This window comes from Eucalyptus grandis, chromosome 1 (genome assembly GCF_016545825.1).
Source record: "Eucalyptus grandis isolate ANBG69807.140 chromosome 1, ASM1654582v1, whole genome shotgun sequence".
Taxonomy (NCBI): Eukaryota; Viridiplantae; Streptophyta; class Magnoliopsida; order Myrtales; family Myrtaceae; genus Eucalyptus; species Eucalyptus grandis.
Window position 1 is genome coordinate 45,955,114 of NC_052612.1, and position 19,691 is coordinate 45,974,804.

At 40.6% G+C, this 19,691-nt stretch overlaps 2 protein-coding genes across 2 annotated transcripts; both read left to right on the forward strand.

Moving 5' to 3' along the window:
* Window positions 1-1,754: 1,754 nt before the first annotated feature.
* On the forward strand, window positions 1,755-4,792 carry LOC104445945 (peroxidase A2). Its single transcript, XM_010059874.2, has 4 exons — window positions 1,755-2,048; window positions 2,181-2,372; window positions 2,499-2,664; window positions 4,147-4,792. The coding sequence occupies exons 1-4, from the start codon at window positions 1,821-1,823 to the stop codon at window positions 4,563-4,565; spliced, it is 1,005 nt and encodes a 334-aa protein (XP_010058176.1). The 5' UTR covers window positions 1,755-1,820; the 3' UTR covers window positions 4,566-4,792.
* Window positions 4,793-7,363: 2,571 nt separating this feature from the next.
* Window positions 7,364-9,580, forward strand: LOC104445934 (peroxidase A2). The gene is made up of 4 exons (XM_010059866.3): window positions 7,364-7,642; window positions 7,751-7,942; window positions 8,070-8,235; window positions 8,937-9,580. Exons 1-4 carry the CDS (start codon window positions 7,418-7,420, stop codon window positions 9,353-9,355), a joined length of 1,002 nt encoding a protein of 333 aa, XP_010058168.1. The 5' UTR covers window positions 7,364-7,417; the 3' UTR covers window positions 9,356-9,580.
* Window positions 9,581-19,691: the final 10,111 nt, after the last annotated feature.

A 19,691-nucleotide genomic window follows, 5' to 3' on the forward strand; every position in this document is an offset into this window, starting at 1 on the left:
GGTTAATATTATCTTGAAAAAGAAAAAAAGTTATTCGGAATTCATGCTATAATTTTATGATTTACGAAACATGACATTACCACGTTTCTTCTTACTTTCATCATCCTTGATTTTACTAAGTAATGAATATTACGATTCACCAACCCTCAGCTCCTCAGGTCACATCTGACATCCTTTGACTAACATTATTTTTATTTTTTTGGTATGACTTTGACTGACATCGTTAGCTATGAACAAAAGATATGCCCGGGAGAAGCGCGGGCCAAACACCTAGTCTGTAAAATGCTCGGAAAAGAATAAAATTACAAACCTAATAATTAGAAAGATAGAAAGACGACAAATGAGCTGAGATAGTGGACTTTGGAGGGATGAATTCGAAGAACCTCCCCAAAACCACCTAAAAGGTCGATCTTAAAGGTAAAAATAAATGAGCTCAGAGACTTCAAATAATTCTTCATCTTTTTACCTATATAGTCCTTAAAACAACCTAATCAAAAGTTAGGTCATGTTCAAACGAATTCTTATTTTGGGCCCACCGTCTGCATTTTTCACTAATAGGAAGCTTCTTCAAGTTTGACTAATTGCATCCTTGTCATTTATTCTAAGTTTAGGCATTGAATTTCACTAGACAAAATAAAGTTAAGATTGACATGTATCGAAGAGAAACATTCATAATTGGATAGATGTATCCATCAAACGTAACTTATGCACTCTATTATGTGAAATTGTCCAATCAATCCTAAATGTATTGTACGAATGTTAATTCATTCCTAAACTTTTCAATATTTTCCAATAGAGTCCTCTATTTTTGCGCAAAATTTCAATGTAGTCTTCACAACCAATCTTCGCCAGAAATCCCTGACGTGGCAATGTGTCACATACAACGTACGAGGACTAGACCGCCGCATTAGCGATTTTAAGCAAAAATTGTTTAAAATGACTACATTGAAATTAATTGGACCGCTGCGTCAGCAATTTCGGCCAAAAATTGATCAAAATGACTACATTGAAATTTCACACAAAAGTTTAATACTCAATTGGCAAAATTGAAAAATTTAGAATTAAATTAGTAGTCATACAAATGATTTGGGATTGATTAGATAATTTTCCCCACTCTCTCTAATTGCAAAAGAAACCTAAACATCCAAAACTTGATTATGCTAACGCATACTATTATATTTTTGGTAAGAAAAGGGACAAAGTCCAAAAGTTACCTCATTACTCTTCTAATAAAACAAGATTTAAAACATGATCCAATCTGATACCTTAACAATAAACGAAGCAAACCTACTGATGGCCTATTTAATATATGATTATCACCCGTATTATTGGGTTAAATAACCTAATTTGCTAGCCAATCTGCACAATGCATACTAGTTTTGCTACATCTATTTGTCCAAATTAAATAGATGACCAAAGACAATGGTTAATTATCTGACCAAAGTCGCCAGGTATTGAAAACTTCAAAGCTTAGAGGGTGGTTGGTGGAGGATGAATATTACCCTTAACCTTTGATTATCTCCATCGTCACTTCTTACGAAATAGTCTCCGAAGTTTCTCTCCAAACTTGTATCTGTATTCGATCTGTTCACCCAATCCAACAATAATAATTTCACCTTGAGACGTCGGAAAACAGTCTTCGATCATTAGAGCTGGCAAGCAATTATTTTAATAATTTTACGCGCTCATATGATTTTAAAACCGTAGGAGCTTCGACATATCCTAACTATATATATAGGACCAAGGAGGTACTTTGGGATTCAAATTGTCCAACTTCGGAGAGGTGTCCGATTAGTCCAGACCACCTTACTGAACGAGTCATGGCCCGTTCTTCTACTCTTTCGTCGCCAACGGTGGTGGCCCTTTTTGCCGCCGCATTGTTGTTTCTCCTCCGTCCATTGAATGCTGAACTAACTGCTGATTTTTATGCAAAGACATGCCCGGACGTGTCCAGCATCGTCCAGACCGTGATTCATGAGGCCCTTGAATCCGACCCACGCATCACCGCCAGCCTCCTCCGTCTCCATTTCCACGATTGCTTCGTCCAAGTGAGTCCCTACAATGGATCAATTCCCATTGACAATGAGTCCCAACTTACCGCATTCTTTTTACGGTACTTTTGATCTGATTATTGAGTTATTAGCCACGTAACCTAATGCTTGAGAATGACATGTTTAAAGGGGTGTGATGGATCGATATTGCTGGACAATAGCCCAACCATAAAGAGCGAGAAAGATTCCGCTCCGAGTTTTAAGTCCGCAAGAGGGTTCGGTGTGGTGGACAAGATCAAAGCGGCTATTGAGAGCACTTGTCCTGGGACTGTGTCTTGCGCTGACATCCTCGCCTTGGCTGCTAACGCTTCCGTTTATTTGGTATATGTTGTTTTAGTCAAAGAAATATAAAACATATTTAAAGTATACTTAGGATTCGTTATTGTTACTTGGCCTACACGAATTACAATTGTGTTTCTCTTGATTATCACTTCTATGAAATTGCAGTCAGGAGGTCCATATTGGACGGTGCTCTTGGGGAGGAGAGACGGCTTGACCGCGAACCAAGGGCTAGCGAACACATCGATACCCTCCCCTTTTGATAGCTATGCCAACCTCACTTCCAAGTTCTTTGCTGTGGGCTTGGACATCACCGACCTTGTCACACTTTCCGGTAAAATAGAACAGTTGGACTTGCATTTTGATACGAAACGGGCAACTGCAGATATTTATGCACACAATAGATTAACAGAGTGAAATGTTAGGTTTTTGTCACATAACTTATCAGCACAAACATCGCGTCACTTTCATTTAGCACATTTCAACTTCCTAATATGATCAAGGTCTCTTCTTCATTGAGATCAACTGACGGGCATTGGTTGTGCATGTGCATGGGCCGTGCCCGCACAGCTCATGCCCCGGCAATGCTATCTACTAGAATGAATTTTAGTTAAGGATTAAGGTTTACTTTATTTATCTAAAATTGAATAAGTAAAGAATTGTCCTAAAACATGAGATCGACTAAAGTGCATGTGTTGTGCCTAGGCTGTTCATGGGTCATGCATGGGCTATGCACATTTACTAGAAGGAGTTTTGGCTGAGGATTAATGATTTCTTTTTTACCAAAAATTGAAAAAGTAAAGGATTGCCCTTGACTTGAGATCGACTGACGTGCATTCGTTGTGCCTGGGCCATGCCATGTTGTGCATGGGTATGTAAATATATTAGAAGGAATTTTGGCTAAAGAATTAAGGGTTTCTTTTCAATCTAAAATTGAATAAGTAAAGGATTGCCCTCGACTTAATTTCAGGAGCAGTTGTGTATCATCACTACTCTAAAAAAGATAGATTATTTAAAAACAATTTTTTGCATGACCGAGACTTATCTCCTCGGTAAATTCAAAAATGAGAGGAAGCCGATGATACGTAATTTCTTTAAATTAGAAATTATGGGTTCATACATTTGCAGGTACATAATTTGCTAGTCCTAGATAGAAATGGTAATTCATATAGGGTTAGTTTGATTGAACTGAATAAGTGAAGTTAAAATCCCCTTGCGTGGATCCCACTTATCTTTAATTCAAATGGATCTAAACCAAGCCCGTATTAGCAACTCTTAGGTCTTATCTAGTATAACTTCTGATATCAAGATGAAGAAGTGGTCAACAATGACACTTCATCGTTCAATTCATGACGAGGTTCATAGCGCTGAAACCATCGAATTAATGTAATATTTTCTTTGTTGTGATTTGTTTTCAATCAAACTAGTGTACTTTTATGTGTAACTTTTTTTTATTACAAATTTGAAAAATATATTCATGTTTTATTCATTTTTTCAATGGGTAATTTTATATTCCTGATATCATTACAGGAGTATAAATATCGGGGGAGGATGCTATCAAAATTTGCAAGCCCCTCATATACTTGTATGAGAAATGCCAAGTATACTGGGGTCATTTGATAGAATCAATAAATTAAGTGATGTCACAGATCATTATTATTTATTTATATTTTTACTAATGAGTTTGTTGCTTATGTTTAGTATACAAATTCTATTAAGCATTCCTAGTATTGGTCTATTTATCCACCTTCACAATTGAGCATCTGCAGATATTTTGTTCTCTTAGCTAATTATTCGTGCATATGATAATAAACAGGAGCTCACACCTTTGGACGTGCACATTGCAAGTCATTCACCCCTAGGCTGTACAACTTCACCGCAGATGGTGGCCCCGATCCCACCCTAAGCCCGTGGTACTTGACGGCTCTCCAGAAACTTTGCCCTCCAAACTTCAGTAGTAGCGTCCTTGCCGACCTCGACCCGACGACCCCGAACTTGTTTGACAACCACTACTACTCCAACCTCCAGAAAAATGACGGGCTTTTTCAGTCTGATCAAGAGCTGTACTCGACAGCCGGTGCTGCGACAGTACCCATCGTCAACAGCTTCAGTGCCGACCAGAGTGCCTTCTTCAAGAGCTTCACTCGGTCGATAGTAAACATGGGAAACATCAGTCCTCTCACCGGAAGTAACGGGGAGATCAGGTGCAATTGTAGGAAGGTCAATGAGAGTTGAGAGTGTTTTCTGGGGGGTTTTGGCCGAGTGCGTGTACGTGAATAAATAGCAGCGTGTGAAATAAAATTCAGGCATTCTTGGAAATGTCAATTCTATTGGGCAGAGAGCCGGAGATTTGTATTTCTACGTCGAGTGTGTAGTTTTAAGAGTTGATCTGACTGAAGTATTATACAAGATTGTTCATCTCTGTTAAGAGATCACAGAAAATAAATGAGAACTTTCTTATATTGATCATCCCTGAAGAGTTTGTTAGAAATTCTATAAACGTCGGCTAACATGAATCATGTAGTATTTTAGTTTGAAAAAACATGTGGTTATATAATAAATAAAGGACATGAGATAATACTCTATAGCTTGAATACAATTTCGCTAATCAATTTATATTGGACTTAAGCACATCTTGGTACGGTAATAAATTGGTGTTCGAAGGTCAGTGTAGGCTAGTATTTTAAGGATGATTTGCGATGATATTCTTCAAAGGCTATATGAAGAAGGAGAATGAGCAAAAAACATGTCCTCTTCCGTATTGGTCATGTATACTTGACATTTTCCATACATTTATGTTGATTGATTAAGTGCTTAATTTGAATGTAACAGAACTTGTATACAAATATTAGCATTGTATGCAGACTATGCACACCACATTATGGGTGGAGTTTTACTTAAGACACGTATCTATTGGGATTAATTGATTTGTAAAATTCGGATAATCAATATGTTGAAACATGTTCTGTAACTCATAATGCCCGTGTCCGGTTTGTGTTTCAAAGATGCGATACGATTAACAAGAATGTCATGATCTAAGTTTTACAGGATTTATTTATGAAATTAAACGAGCATGATGCAAAAACACGAATTGACGGCTTAATCTCTCTCTCTCGGCAGGTTTCGAAGCTTGGGGCCTGAAGCTCTGCTACAACATTGAGCCTCGTCATTCACATACACAAACAACATATATTGAAGATCGTTTTGTAGGCTTCGCCAAGACGTGGGACTTTCTCTATCTCTCGCTACACACACCTAACAGATATAGAAGCATGTGTTAAGATGCCCGTATAAAGGCGTGTTTGTTTTGGCATCTATAAAGTCCTTTGGAGCCTCAAAGGTCTTTGGATAAATGCATGTCCTTCGGCAAAATTTTGGGGTGCTTCTGGGAGATGCAATTGCATCTACAAAACTTTCTAAAAGCATTTAGTCCATGATAGGTCCAGAGGAACTTTGGAATGCTCAGCAACTGTCGAGCGACTAGTGTGCCACTGGCAAGCCTCTATTGGCAGGTTTTGCCATCAAATACTTTGATATTTTCTATAAAAAAAAAGAAGCAAAAATCCTTTACAAAGTAAAGTTTTACCAAATGACATTTGCATTAAGGTCACTTTCCAATATGTTTTTAAAATACACTTTAATAAACACTATTTGTATTTCAAAAAACTCTTCAACTCAAAGACCTTTACATCTTCTCAGAAAATATTTGCCTAAAGTTGAACCAAATGCACCTAAATTGTATTAGAAAATCGCACATCAAAAAATTAGTGCGAGATGAAGAAATATTACTATATCATAATTGACCTATAATTTATTAACTTAATTTTTTTAGTAAAAATAAATTTAATTGGACATGTTGACGGACTCCCTTTTTGGTGATCTCTGTCGAGTAAAGGCACCGGGCTCCTAACAGCACATTGGGTAGGCTTCCAAGCTCCAACAAGTCTTCTCTCTCTTACATAGAGGACAATCGAAACAGAATATCTCCATTCAAGGCAAAAATTTGTCCAGCCCTGATGGAAGTGCAGAACTGAAAAATAAAATTGCACACGTGTAACTATTTGTACCTTGCGTGTTGCAATTGAATTTTTACCTATTATCGTCCCCGGTTCGATTAGACAGCAAGCTTTGCAAATACGCATTCCTTTGGATACTAAATGAACATTTCTAACATTTTCCTTAGACCATTATGCTAAAGTTTTGCACATTGCTCGCTTGTCTATAAGTTGTTAGTATGCCTTATTTTCATGTAGACTCCCTCCCATCTATAAGCTTTTGGATAGGATTTTCTGACCTAGTTTAACAGTCGAGTTCCACCCAGATTTATATCATGGGCGAGTCTTCTCGTTTGTCTACTCCACATGCCATTCTTAACGTAGACTTTCTAGCACATAATAGCAGGACCACCTACTCCCACGATATATATATTCAGTTTGAACGGTACTCTTTCGAAGTTACGTATATCCTCATCAACATCCCCAGAACAAGATAGATCGTGCTCTTCTCTCCTCTGCGGGATTATCCGGACTTGATTCATCTGATGTAGCTTGATAATGGAAGTTGAATCTCTTTCAAAGGAGATATCATCTAACGCACCCAAAAACTACCCGACCATCTATCAAATATCTTGACTGTTGATTTTCGTGTGGACCCTTTCCTTCTCAAGTTCGCGTGCTTTTTGCTTCTAATTATATCTGACCAAAATTGAACACTTCAACGCTAGAGGTCGTTGGGTGGAGGATGAGCATTACCCTCAACCCTTGATTATTTCGATCCTCACTTCTCACGAAATCCTCGTCGGAGTCGCTCCCCAAACTTGTAAATGCGCTCGGTCCTTGCACGTAATCCCGCATTTTAATATTCTCACATCGAGGCGAGTGAAGCGGTCTGGTCAATTCATAAGGCTTTGATCATTATAGCTGGCAAGAAATTATTTTAATAAGTCTTACGCGCTTATGATGATTTTGGAGCCGTAGGAGCTTTAACACATACTAACTATAAATAGGACCAAGAACCTGCTTTAGGATTCAAATTACCCAACTTTTGAGAGGGATCCGACTAGTCTAGACAACATCACTTAACGAGTCATGGCCGGTTCTTCTACTCCTTCCTCGCTGACGGCGGTGACCCTTCTCGCCGCATTGTTGTTGTTCCTCAATCCATCGAACGCTCAGCTGACTGCCAATTTTTATGCGAAGACATGCCCGAGCGTGTCCAGTATTGTCCAAACCGTGATCCAGGAGGCCCTTCAATCTGACCCACGCATCACTGCCAGTCTCCTCCGTCTCCATTTCCACGATTGTTTCGTCGACGTGAGTCCCTAAGCTAGATCAATTCCCATTAACAATGGTGCTCTCAATCTGATTACCAAGTAGCTAGTCACGCAACCTAATGTTTAAGCCTGACATGTGTGTTAAAAGGGGTGTGATGGATCGCTGCTGCTGGACAATAGCCCAACCATAAAGAGCGAGAAAGATGCAGCTCCGAATTTTAAGTCCGCAAGAGGGTTTGATGTCGTGGACAAGATCAAAGCGGCTATTGAGAGTGCTTGTCCAGGGACCGTGTCTTGCGCCGACATTCTTGCCCTTGCTGCTCAAGCTTCCGTCTCTTTGGTATATGTAGTTATAGTCAAAGAAACATAAACATAAATCTAAAGTATATTCAGGGTTCATTATTATAACTCACCCTACTCAAATCATTATTGTATTTCTCTTGATTATCGCTCTTACCAAATTGCAGTCAGAAGGTCCATATTGGACAGTGCTCTTGGGGAGGAGGGACAGCTTGACCGCGAACCAAGCCGGAGCGAACACATCGATACCCTCCCCTTCTGATAGCTATAACAACCTCGTTTCCAAATTCTCTGCTGTTGGCTTGGACATCACCGACCTTGCTACACTTTCCGGTAAAAAAGAACAGTTGGACTTGCATTTTAATACGAAACGTGCAACCGTAGATATTGATGCACAAAAAAGATTTATAGAGTGAGATGCTGGATTTTTGTCACATAATTTATCGGCACAAACATCTCTTCACTTTTGTTTAACACATTCTAACTTCCTAATATGATCATAGTCTAAGATTAATTGTAATCTATTGACATGCCTGTCTGGTATATGGCCTATGCATGCCTCGTGCATAGGCCATGCACATCTCCCAGAAGGAATTTTGGCTAAGGATTATTAATCTATAATTGAATAAGTAATTTTCCCTTGACTTGAGATCGATCCACATGCATGTGTTATGCCTAGGCCATGCTTGTATCGTGCATGGGCTGTGCACATCTACTAGAACGAATTTTGGCTAAGGATTAAGGATTTCTTTTTCATCACAGGAGTATGAATATCGGGAAAGATGGTATCAAAATTTGCAAGCCCCTCATGTACTTATCTAAGAAATGATAAGTTTACAGAATCAATATATTAAGTGATGTCGCGGATCATTATTACTTATTCATATATCCACTAATGAGTTTGCTGCATATGTTTGGCATACAAATTCCGTTGAGCATTCCTAGCATTGATCTATTCATCCATCTCCATAATTAAGCATCTGCAGATATTTTGTTCTCTTAGCTAACTTTTCGTGCATACGACAATAAAACAGGAGCTCACACCTTCGGACGTGCACAGTGCAAGTCATTCAACCCTAGGCTCTACAACTTCACCGCGAACGGTGGCCCTGATCCCACCATAAACCCGTGGTACTTGACCAATCTCCGGAAACTTTGCCCTCAGAATGGCGACAGTAGTGTCCTCGCCGACCTCGACCCGACAACCCCAAACTTGTTTGACAACCACTACTACTCCAACCTCCAGAAAAATGAAGGGCTTCTTCTGTCCGATCAAGAGCTGTACTCCACAACTGGCGCCGCAACAATTTCCATCGTCAACAGCTTTAGCTTTGACCAGAGTGCCTTCTTCGAGAGCTTCGCTCGGTCGATAGTAAACATGGGAAATATTAGTCCTCTCACCGGAAGTAACGGGGAGATCCGGTTCAATTGTAGGAAGGTCAATTGGAGTTGAAAGAGTTTTTTGGGTGGCTTTGGGTGCATGCATGTGAGCAAATAGCAACGTGTAAACTAAAAGTTCAGGCATTGTTGGAAATGTCAATTCTATAGGAGAGAGCTAGAGGTTTGTATTTCTACGTCAAGTGCGACATGTTAAGAGTTGATTTGATTGAAGTATTTCGCTGAATTGTACATCTCTTTAAAGAGATCATATTAAATAAATGAGATCTTCTCCCATGAAGAGTTTGTTGGAAATTCTTATAAACGTGAGCTAACATCAATCTCATTTTATTTTAGTATGTGAAAGGCATGTGGTTATATAGTAAATAAATTACGTGAGACAATGCTTGATAGCCCGAATACAATTGTTCAATCAATTTATGTTGGGCTTAAGCATATCTCGATATGGTAATAAAATGGCGTTTGATGGTCGGCGTAGGGTGGTATTTTAACAATGACGATGATATTCTTCAACTCTATCCAAAGGAGGAGAACAAGAAAAAAAAACACGCCTTCTTTCGTGTTGATCAGTTTCACGAGGTGGCTGCCTATATCAAGTATACGCAATTTCGTTTCCAAGTGAAGTACTTCAAATTCTATCTTATTACATCGGTCATTTTGATACACAGTTATAAAGTTTCTTGAGATGAGGTTTTAACAAGATGCTTTGAGAATTTGCACTTTTCTTCACCTGGAGTTTTTTTTAAAAAAAATAAAAAAATAAATAGAAGATATGATGAACGATCTTGCTAAAATTTTCTTGTGATCATCAATCAATCAAGTTATGTTATACGGGTTCCCAATAAGATCTTTGATATGCAAATGTCTCATTAGTAATAACATGTCAGCTTCTATTATAATTACCAACTCTTATATAAAGTTACCAGTTTTATTTGAGTTTCTTATTAATTTTTTTGAAGAAAATCACTGTTTCATCTTGCTTTACCAACTCTTATTTAAAAAACTCTTGCCAGTCTTGATTTGATCGATTTTACACAAAAAAAAAAAAAATGTAAACTATTAGAATCATTGGTAATTTTGAAATAATTAGATAAACGTTAGTAAGTGACTCGAATAAGAATCGGTAAGTAAAAATGATTTGGGAAATTCATGGGCTAAATAAAGTTGATATGTGACCTCCAAATAGAGTTAGTAATTTGAATTAAGAATTGACATCTTCAGTCAAAATCAATGAGCAAGTAAGTAGAAATTTTGATATAATGGAAACATCAAATAGAAGTTGATAACTGACTCGAGAGTTGGTATTTAAACATCGGTTTGTTAGTTAATAAGGAATAAATTAGTAAGTTAATTATGCTTGTAAGTTGGGTATTGAAATAAAAAAAGATGAGTGATACGAATTTATAAGGGATTTATTTGTCGCCGACTCTCTTTGTGGCGTGGGCACCTAAAGTTTGGACCGAACCACGTAAATCTTTAGGTGTCCTTACTTCCTTGTTCTCTCACGTTTGACATCAAATTGCAAGATTCGTTATCTTCCACATTATTTCACAACTACTTCAATTACTTCTCTAATCATGAGTTTTTTTATTTACAGTATTCTCGACTTTATGTATCTAATCCAACACTATAATAATTATTTCAAATAAGTATACTCAACAGGGTCTTTGAGGGTATTTGTTAACAGCACCCCGATCAATTTATCAGAACCTCCACGAACATAGGAATCCAAGCATCTTAGTTATACATCGAACTCTGTTCCTAAAATTTCCAGAAAGAATTAGTTTGAGGATTTCCCTGCATATAAAGGTTAGGTTTCGACTGTATAGATAAGGAAGACTAAGCAAAATTCATTTTGAACTGTGTTATTTCGAAGTTAGGTATGTCCTAAGCAACATCCCCGAACAAAATGGATCCTGCCCTTCTCTTCCTGAAGGGGATATCTGGACTCAGTTCATCTGTTATAAGTCAATAACGGAAGTCGAAACTCTTTCAATGAAGATACCATTTAATAGTCAGAATCTATAAAGGAGAATCGAGGCCTCTTCTCAACTCTTATTGAGGTTACATTGAATCAACTGCTACGAACAAATTTCTTGTGGACCCAAGGCTTGTTGCAGCCTACATGATCACGATCGTGCCTGGGAAGGGCAAAGTAACAAAGTGAAATTTCGGCTCGAAAGATGCAACCATTACCTTAACCACCACTGCAATGCAGGTTCCTTTTGGAGTGCAACCCAATGGAAACTTTACTATCTGACCCGCACGTATCAAGAACGAGAAACATAAAAACAGGGAAAAAAAATCAGAGGAGAAGGTGTTGAAAAATAAATCACTATCATTCTCAGTATATCTTTTTTCTTTACAAGGCTATATATATATATATATACACACATACAAGTACTGCTAGGGTAACAATTGCCTATTAGGTAAACTATTCGCTTTCTATATACATTACCCCAACAAATTAACTCGTGCAAATATAAATATTTTCTTCCTATACATATCACTCCTACAAATCAGCTCACGCCAACACTCCCCCTCAAGTTGGTGCATAAATGTCGCTAATGCCCAACTTGTCAAGTGAGCTGTAGAAAGCTCTGCTTGAGACTGCCTTCGTCAATATATCTGCTAGCTGATCTTCAAACCTCACAAACGGGAATTGAACTATCTTTGCATCCAAATTCTGCTTGATAAAATGACGATCAACCTCGATGTGTTTGGTCCGATCATGCTGCACAGGATTATGTGATATGTCAATAGCTGCCTTGTTATCACAAAAGAGCTTCATCTCAGATCTAGGAGGAAATCCCAATTCAAACATCAACCTTTTAAGCCACAAAAGCTCACATAGCCCTTTGGCCATCCCTTTGAACTCTGCCTCTACACTCGACAAAGCCATCACTTTCTGCTTCTTACTTCTCCAAGTGACCAGATTCCCCCCCACAAATGCAAAATACCCTGAAGTTGACCTCTTGTCGTACATACTCCTTGCCCAGTCTGCGTTCGTGTAACCTTCAATTCCAAGATGACCATTCCTCAGGAATTTTAACCCTCTCCCTAGAGATGCTTTCAAATACCGAATTATTCTCACCACAACATTCATATGGTCTTCACTAGGAGCATGCATGAATTGACTTACAATACTTATCGCATATGCAATGTCTGGACGCGTATGCGATAAGTAGATTAACTTCCCCACTAACCTTTGGTATCTCTCATTGTTTGTTGGTACTTGATTGGGATACTCTCCAAGTTTATGATTCTCCACGATTGGGGTATCCACTGGCTTACAGTCTAGCATCCATACTTCTGCCAACAAATCTAGTACATACTTCCTTTGAGATAGGAATATTCCCCCTTTTGATCTTGATACCTCTATTCCCAAAAAATACCTTAGTTCTCCCAAGTTTTTCATCTCGAACTCTTTAGAAAGCCTCCTTTGGAGTGAGGCGATTTCTTTCACGTCATCCCCTGTAATGATTATATCGTCAACATAGATAATCAATGCAGTCATCTTCCCTTATTGTCGTCGAAGAAACAAGGTGTGATCCGACTCACTCTGTCTGTACCCACACTTCTTCATTGCCACACTGAACCGACCAAACCAAGCCCTTGGTGATTGCTTCAAACCATACAAGGACCTTTTCAATTTGCAGACTACGCTTGGATGTGAGGAAGACTTGTATCCTGGTGGTACATCCATATAAATCTCCTCCTCCAAGTCACCATGGAGGAATGCATTCTTCACATCAAACTGATGTAGTGGTCAGTCTAAATTAACTGCAAGAGACACCAAAACTCAAACAGTATTAAGTTTTGCAACAGGAGAGAAAGTCTCTTGGTAGTCAATTCCATACGTCTGTGTATACTCCTTTGCTACCAATCTTGCCTTGTATCTTCCGATGGACCCACCTGCCTTATATTTGACAGAAAACACCCATTTGCATCCCACTGTTTTCTTTCCCTCAAGTAAGTCCGTCAATTCCCACATTCTATTTTTTTGCAATGCCTTCATCTCTTCTTCCATAGCCTGAACCCACTACGGATCCTCCAAAGCTTCCTGTAATCCATTCGGAATTTGAACTGAAGATACAACCAACACGAACCGCTTCAATGGTTTAGATAACCTTCCTGTTGAGAAATAATTTGTGATGGAATATTTCGATCTCCTTTCTCTAGCATCTGGTGAGTATCGATTTAGGGGCTTTCTCCGATTATGCCTAACAGGTAATTTATATTCCACTGACATATTAGATTCATCAAACAAACCAAAAGCAGTAGAGTAGATTACCTCAAGAAAATCCTCACGAACTTGGTCGGATACTGGAGGGGAAGGGGGCTGTTCAACTTGTTCATGTGTGGGTATTTCGCCATTTGTCGGATCATGTGAGGCTTCTGTAGCTACACTTGTCGCAAATTCACCAGCATTAGCACCATCTGTCACCTGCTCAACAATTCCACCATTAACACCAGTCATGCCAGCACCACCCACAGTTGCTCCAACATCAGTCAGAGCCTGCCTAGCCCCGTTATCACCAGTGTTGGAGCTATCATCGACACTACCACCACCCCCAACAATCGTGTCTCTTCCCTTGGGTATAACCCCAGCAATAATCTCCCACCAATTCTCCATTTCTAGCCAATTCTCCCCCTGAAAGGTAGAATTGGTACTCGGGTAAAAGAACTCTCCTTCGACAAATGTGACATCCATAGTCACATAAGTTTTCTTAGTAGATGGGTTGTAGCATCGATAGCCCTTTTGATGAGTACCATACCCCAAGAACACACACTGTAAAGCACATGGATCAAGTTTGGTACGTTGGTTCTTCAGAATGTGAACAAACGCAACACATCCAAACACACGAGGAGGAATTGTCAAGACTGATGGTAATGGGATAAATGTAGAGAGTGCTTGTAGAGGCGTACAAAAATCTAGCACTTTTGAGGGCATTCGGTTGAGGAGATGCACCGCCGTGGCAACAGCATTATCCCAAAAACGGGAAGGAACATGTCCATCAATTAAGAGGGTTCGAGTGGTCTTGAGAATATGACGATTCTTCCTTTCGGCCACTCCATTCTGTTGTGGAGTTAGTGTACACGAGGTCTCATGAATGAGACCATGTTGCTGAAAGTGCTCCTTGAGATGTCGATTCACATACTCTCTGCCATTATCACTTCGAAGAACTTGTAGCTTAGCATCAAACTGTGTTTGAACCATCTTGTGAAATATTTTAAACACATTAACCACTTCATCCTTAGTTTTCATCAAGTAAAGCCAAGTCATACGCATGCAATCATCAACGAATATAACAAACCACCGACAACCCGAGATAGTAGTAATAGGAGAAGCACCCCACACATCAGAGTGAACTAACGAAAAAGGCACGTTATTCTTACTCAAACTTATGGGAACGGAAACACGGTGGCTCTTAGCCAAAATGCAAGTCTAACAATGGAAATCCAACTCTTTTAGATCCAAAAATAATTCAGGAAATAGCTTTTTCATATAGCCAAATGAAGGATGTCCCAATCGTCGATGCCAAAGCCAAATCTGTTTTTCTTTATTGCTAGGTGAACGCCGGACTTGGTGCACACTTCCAAACTTGAGATCATCCAAGTAATACAGCCCCCCCCCTCGGGTTTAGTACCACGTCCAATGATCTCGTTCGTGAGGATATCCTGGAAAAGACAGAATTGAGGATACATTAGAACAATACAATTCAAATCTTCAGTGAGTTGTCCAACATAAATTAATTTTGTGGTCAATGATGAGACAAGTAAGGTGTTAGGCAATGACAATTGAGAGGAAACCGCAACCACACCAGCCCCTATCATTGGGTATGTATTCCCATTTGCATTTGAGATACTGCATCGTCTTGGTTCTGTAATGCTCACAAAATCATCTGGGCTAAAGGTCATATGCTCCGTAGCCCCCAAATCGATAACCCATCCATCACAACTACTGTGATTAGGGAGAACTAGCACACAACCACAATTACCTTGGATATTACCTGAATTGGACGTAGCCAGTTGGTCTTGAATTTCAACTTTGGGCACCAAAGACAGCTGAGGTTCCATCTTAGCAAGAAAAACTTTCCCTTTTCCATTGTTAGTACCCTCGTCAGCTTGTTTTCACGCCTTCAATTCCTTCCACCACTCTAGATAGCCATGGAGTTTAAAGCATGTCTCTCGAGTATGCTTAGCATTCCCACAATGTGAGCATCCTCCAGATGAAATTGTAGTTCATGAACCATTATTCGTCCGCCCACCCCCTTGCGTAGCTCCTGATTTATTCATTTGTAGAGTTGGCATTATTGGTGATTCTCGGACACCTGTTTTGCTTCCCCGTGCCACCATGGCAGCAAACCCAAACGTGGAATCAGTATGGGTGAGCATCACCGACTGTCTCGTATCCTCCCTACGAACCCGTGCATATGCTTGCTCGACAGTTGAGAATGGTTGCATTTGGAGAACATCCGCTCTCACTTTGTCTAGACGATCGTCCAACCCATCAAGGAAGACATACACTCGGTCTTCCTGGATGGCAAGATTATACCCCTCAATATCAGCTGGGCATGTCATTGGGTTTGGACGACGAAAGTCGATCTCCCTCCACAAACCCTGAAGATTATTGTAATAAGCCTCAATTATCTCTCCACCTTGTCTCATCCGAGTCACCTGCCTCTTCAAGTCATAAACTTGGGAGGCATCACTTCCATCAAAGAAGGTTGTTGCAACAGAGTCCCATACCATCTTTGCATTTGGGAAGCGAATAAAATTTCCTATTAATGCAGGATCCATCGAGTTGATTAGCCACCCCTTCACAATCGCATCCTCAGTCTTCCACTTTCGAAATTGAGGATCGGTAGGTGAGGGTTGAGGGAGATCACCATTAATATAACCCAACTTGTCTTTACCAAAGATGAACATCTCCACCACTTGAGACCACAATCCATAATTTGATCCATCCAATTTGACTGAGATTTGTGCAGTGGATGGCTCCTGGGATTGTGTTGATACCTGTGTCGAACTCTGAGTCAAAATCTGTGTCAGCTTCATCGTAAGATTCTCTAGAAGAGAAGCAGTTGTTGAGTTCTCCCCTTGGTCTTGATGAGATACCTCATTAATTGGCTTTGTCATGGTTGCCAATCACAATTCCTTCGCAAAGGAATTTTTGGTCAGGTCAGATTAGTGCAACAATAGCACAAGTCAATGCTACGGCAACGATTTGATTTGGTCGAAAGAATGTGGAGAAAACTAGTGTGACATCCCGATTTTCCAATTCTATTTTCAATAAATTGATACGGGCATTTCGTTGGCACGCATATAGTTCTTTTCCTTGAGTTGGCCACTCATGTGAAAACTAGTCTATCGGGTGAAGCCGCTAAGAGTTTCTAATGCATCAGACTCGAGAATTTGATCAGGAAGCGATCTTTCGACCGAGCTAATCTGCAAGGGTCATTGCGGCACAATTGCACAATTAAAAAAAATCGATTAGAGATCGGAGATAAGTCGACTCGACAGAGGCATGTGATCAGGTGTGGGTGATTCCACCAGATCGCACAATTCGTGTCGATCGGCACTGGACCGACTTTTCTATCGATTGGGTACCCTGTGTTCGTATTTGAAACCTTGAGATTAGCCCGACAAACGAAAGTCGCCAATGTTTCAAAGATGTACATTGTGGCTTGAGATGATCAACCACAGTCAAATGCATGAAAATTTCTAAAGGCTATCCGGTAGGTTGGCCGCGCTAGTATCGTCAAAGTGAAATTAACTATGGAATTGAAATCGAATTCGTAAATTGGAAGTCGGGTGTGTCACAAATCATTTTAGGAATATTGACTCATCTTTGGAAGATTTTCATGCAAGCAGGAGCTTTTCAAAGCAAAATAATCAAGAAATGGCTAATTTGGCTCGAGAAATTAGTAGGCCGCTTTGGGACTTAAGTTGGTTCTATGGACAAGTGAAGATGTGAATTGAAGTGTGGTGACGTTGGATTAATTTTATGGACTTCAATTTTGGACTCAATTGGAAGTGGATTGATTATAATTGAAGAATTTGATGTCTGAAATTGGACGGCGGAAAATGAAAGTCGGCAACCATGGAGAAGTTGTGGAGGATTTGAGTGAGTGGAAGATGACGTAGGATGATGTCATGGTAGTTGCCGAGGGTTGAGATCTTGACACGTGGACGGTGGAGATTTGCCCTTGGAAAGGAGACCTATCAACATCATCTTCTTCATTTCGAAATTGGGAGGAGAGAGAGGAGGAGGGGAAAAGCTGCGTGCGGAACCAGCAGCTCGCCCAGCCCGCACGCACGCCCCTCCGCCCGCTCGGTCGTCCGCACGCCTCCGGAGCCACCGCCGTTCGCATCGCCAGGCCGCTTGCCGCCCGCTCGTGCCGCCACCACACCACCGCCTCCGTCTCTTCTCCTTCTCCTGCTCGGGCTCGACGTCCCCAGCAAATCTACAAGCCGAAGACAGCGAGGCCAGCAGCACCGCCGGAGTAGCCGCGCTCCACCGCCGCTCGCCGTCCATGCCTTGCGCCAAGGCCGTCACTACCCGCTGCTGCTCCGCTCATCTCCGGCTCCCTCTCGCCTGCCCTTGCGTCGCGGCTGCTGCATCAGCCCGTGCCGGAGCCGTTCGGCCACCTCCGGCCACCGTTCGGGCCCCGCCTAGGTTCGGTTCGACCCCTCAACCTTCCTTGGTCCTTCTCCATCTCATCCAAGCTCCGGATCTACCCTTCCTTGGCCTCAAACCGCCATGGACAGCAACCAAGAAAATGGGTATGGCAGCTAAGTCTTGGCCCGTTTTGGCCGCCTTCCCAAGCCCAGATGCTCGACCCGCCTTGAGGAAAGTCGATCCTCGCGTCGTCCTTGTCGTTTTGGTTCGCTCGGCTCGCTAATCCGGTGAGTTTAGCTCACTAAACCTCGCTTAGATAGTTAATTATGCTTTAGGTGTGCTTAGCTTAAGTTGATTAAGCTTAGGTGGTTAATTTAGTTGATTTAATTATGATTTAGATTAAGATGTTTGTTTAATCTAAAGTATGTTTAATTAAATGCTAAGAGAGTTTATTTAAAGTTAAGCCTTGATGTGACACAAAATGATTTTAGTTTTGAATTATTTAAGTGCTTCGAAATTCTGGAAAATATTATATTATATTATAATCCGAAATTATTAAAATATTATTATAAAAAAAAAATCAGAAAAATTATTTTTGACCCGGTTGCTCAGAATTTCGTGCCGGTCGCTATGGTACATTCGGATTTTGAAATTGATGATTGGATTTTATAAATTGAGCGTGGATCATGAAAACTATGGATATTATTATTTAATTAATTTCGGAATAAATTTAATTATTTAATAAATTCCGAAAATTATTCTAGAACCTTATTCTCCCATAATTTCGTGCTAATCGTTGCTGTGTATTTAGAATTTGATATTGATGATTGGTTGTGATGAATTGAGTGTGATTGCGATTTATAGGGATTCTTTATGAAATCCTAAGTGTAGAAATTGATGGGAGATTGGATGTGATTGACCACCTATTAGAGGTCGTGCCCGATGAGGCCGTGAAATACCACCTAGGAAAGGTCGTGCCCGATGAGGCCGTGATTAACCACCTAGGGAGGGTCGTGCCCGATGAGGCCGTGAAATACCACCTACAAGAGGTCGTGCCCGATGAGGTCGTGAAATACCACCTATTAGAGGTCGTGCCCGATGAGGCCGTGAAATACCACCTATTAGAGGTCGTGCCCGATGAGGCCGTGAAATACCACCTATTAGAGGTCGTGCCCGATGAGGCCGTGAAATACCACCTATTAGAGGTCGTGCCCGATGAGGCCGTGAAATACCACCTACAAGAGGTCGTGCCCAGTGAGGCCGTGATAAACCACCTATGAGAGGTCATGCCCAGTGAGGCCGTGATAAACCACCTGTTAGAGGTCGTGCCCGATGAGGCCGTGATATGCCACCTATTAGAGGTCGCGCCCAATGGGGCCGTGATATGCCACCTATTAAAGGTCGCGCCGAGTGGGGCCGTGATGCCACTGATTCAAATTTGCCGAGTAGGGCCGTAGTTGAGAGCAATGATTGATTTGCTAGAATGACATGTAATTGGTCGAGTCGATTGATCGCTGTGACGATCCAAGTGGTTGAATTGTCTGGATAATATGATGGTGACATGGTTGTTTGGTTATCATAATTGTACGTGGTTGGATTATATAAATTGTGCTAACCTGCAGATGAAGGCTGAGGCGAGGTAAGTCTTCTGTGTGATGTGGCTAGGCCACCCGGGACGTATTTTCTTTCTAATAGGGGTTTAGGGGGTTGAACTTGCTGAGACATCGTCTCATCCCGGTTGTGGGATTAAAATTTCAGGCCCCCG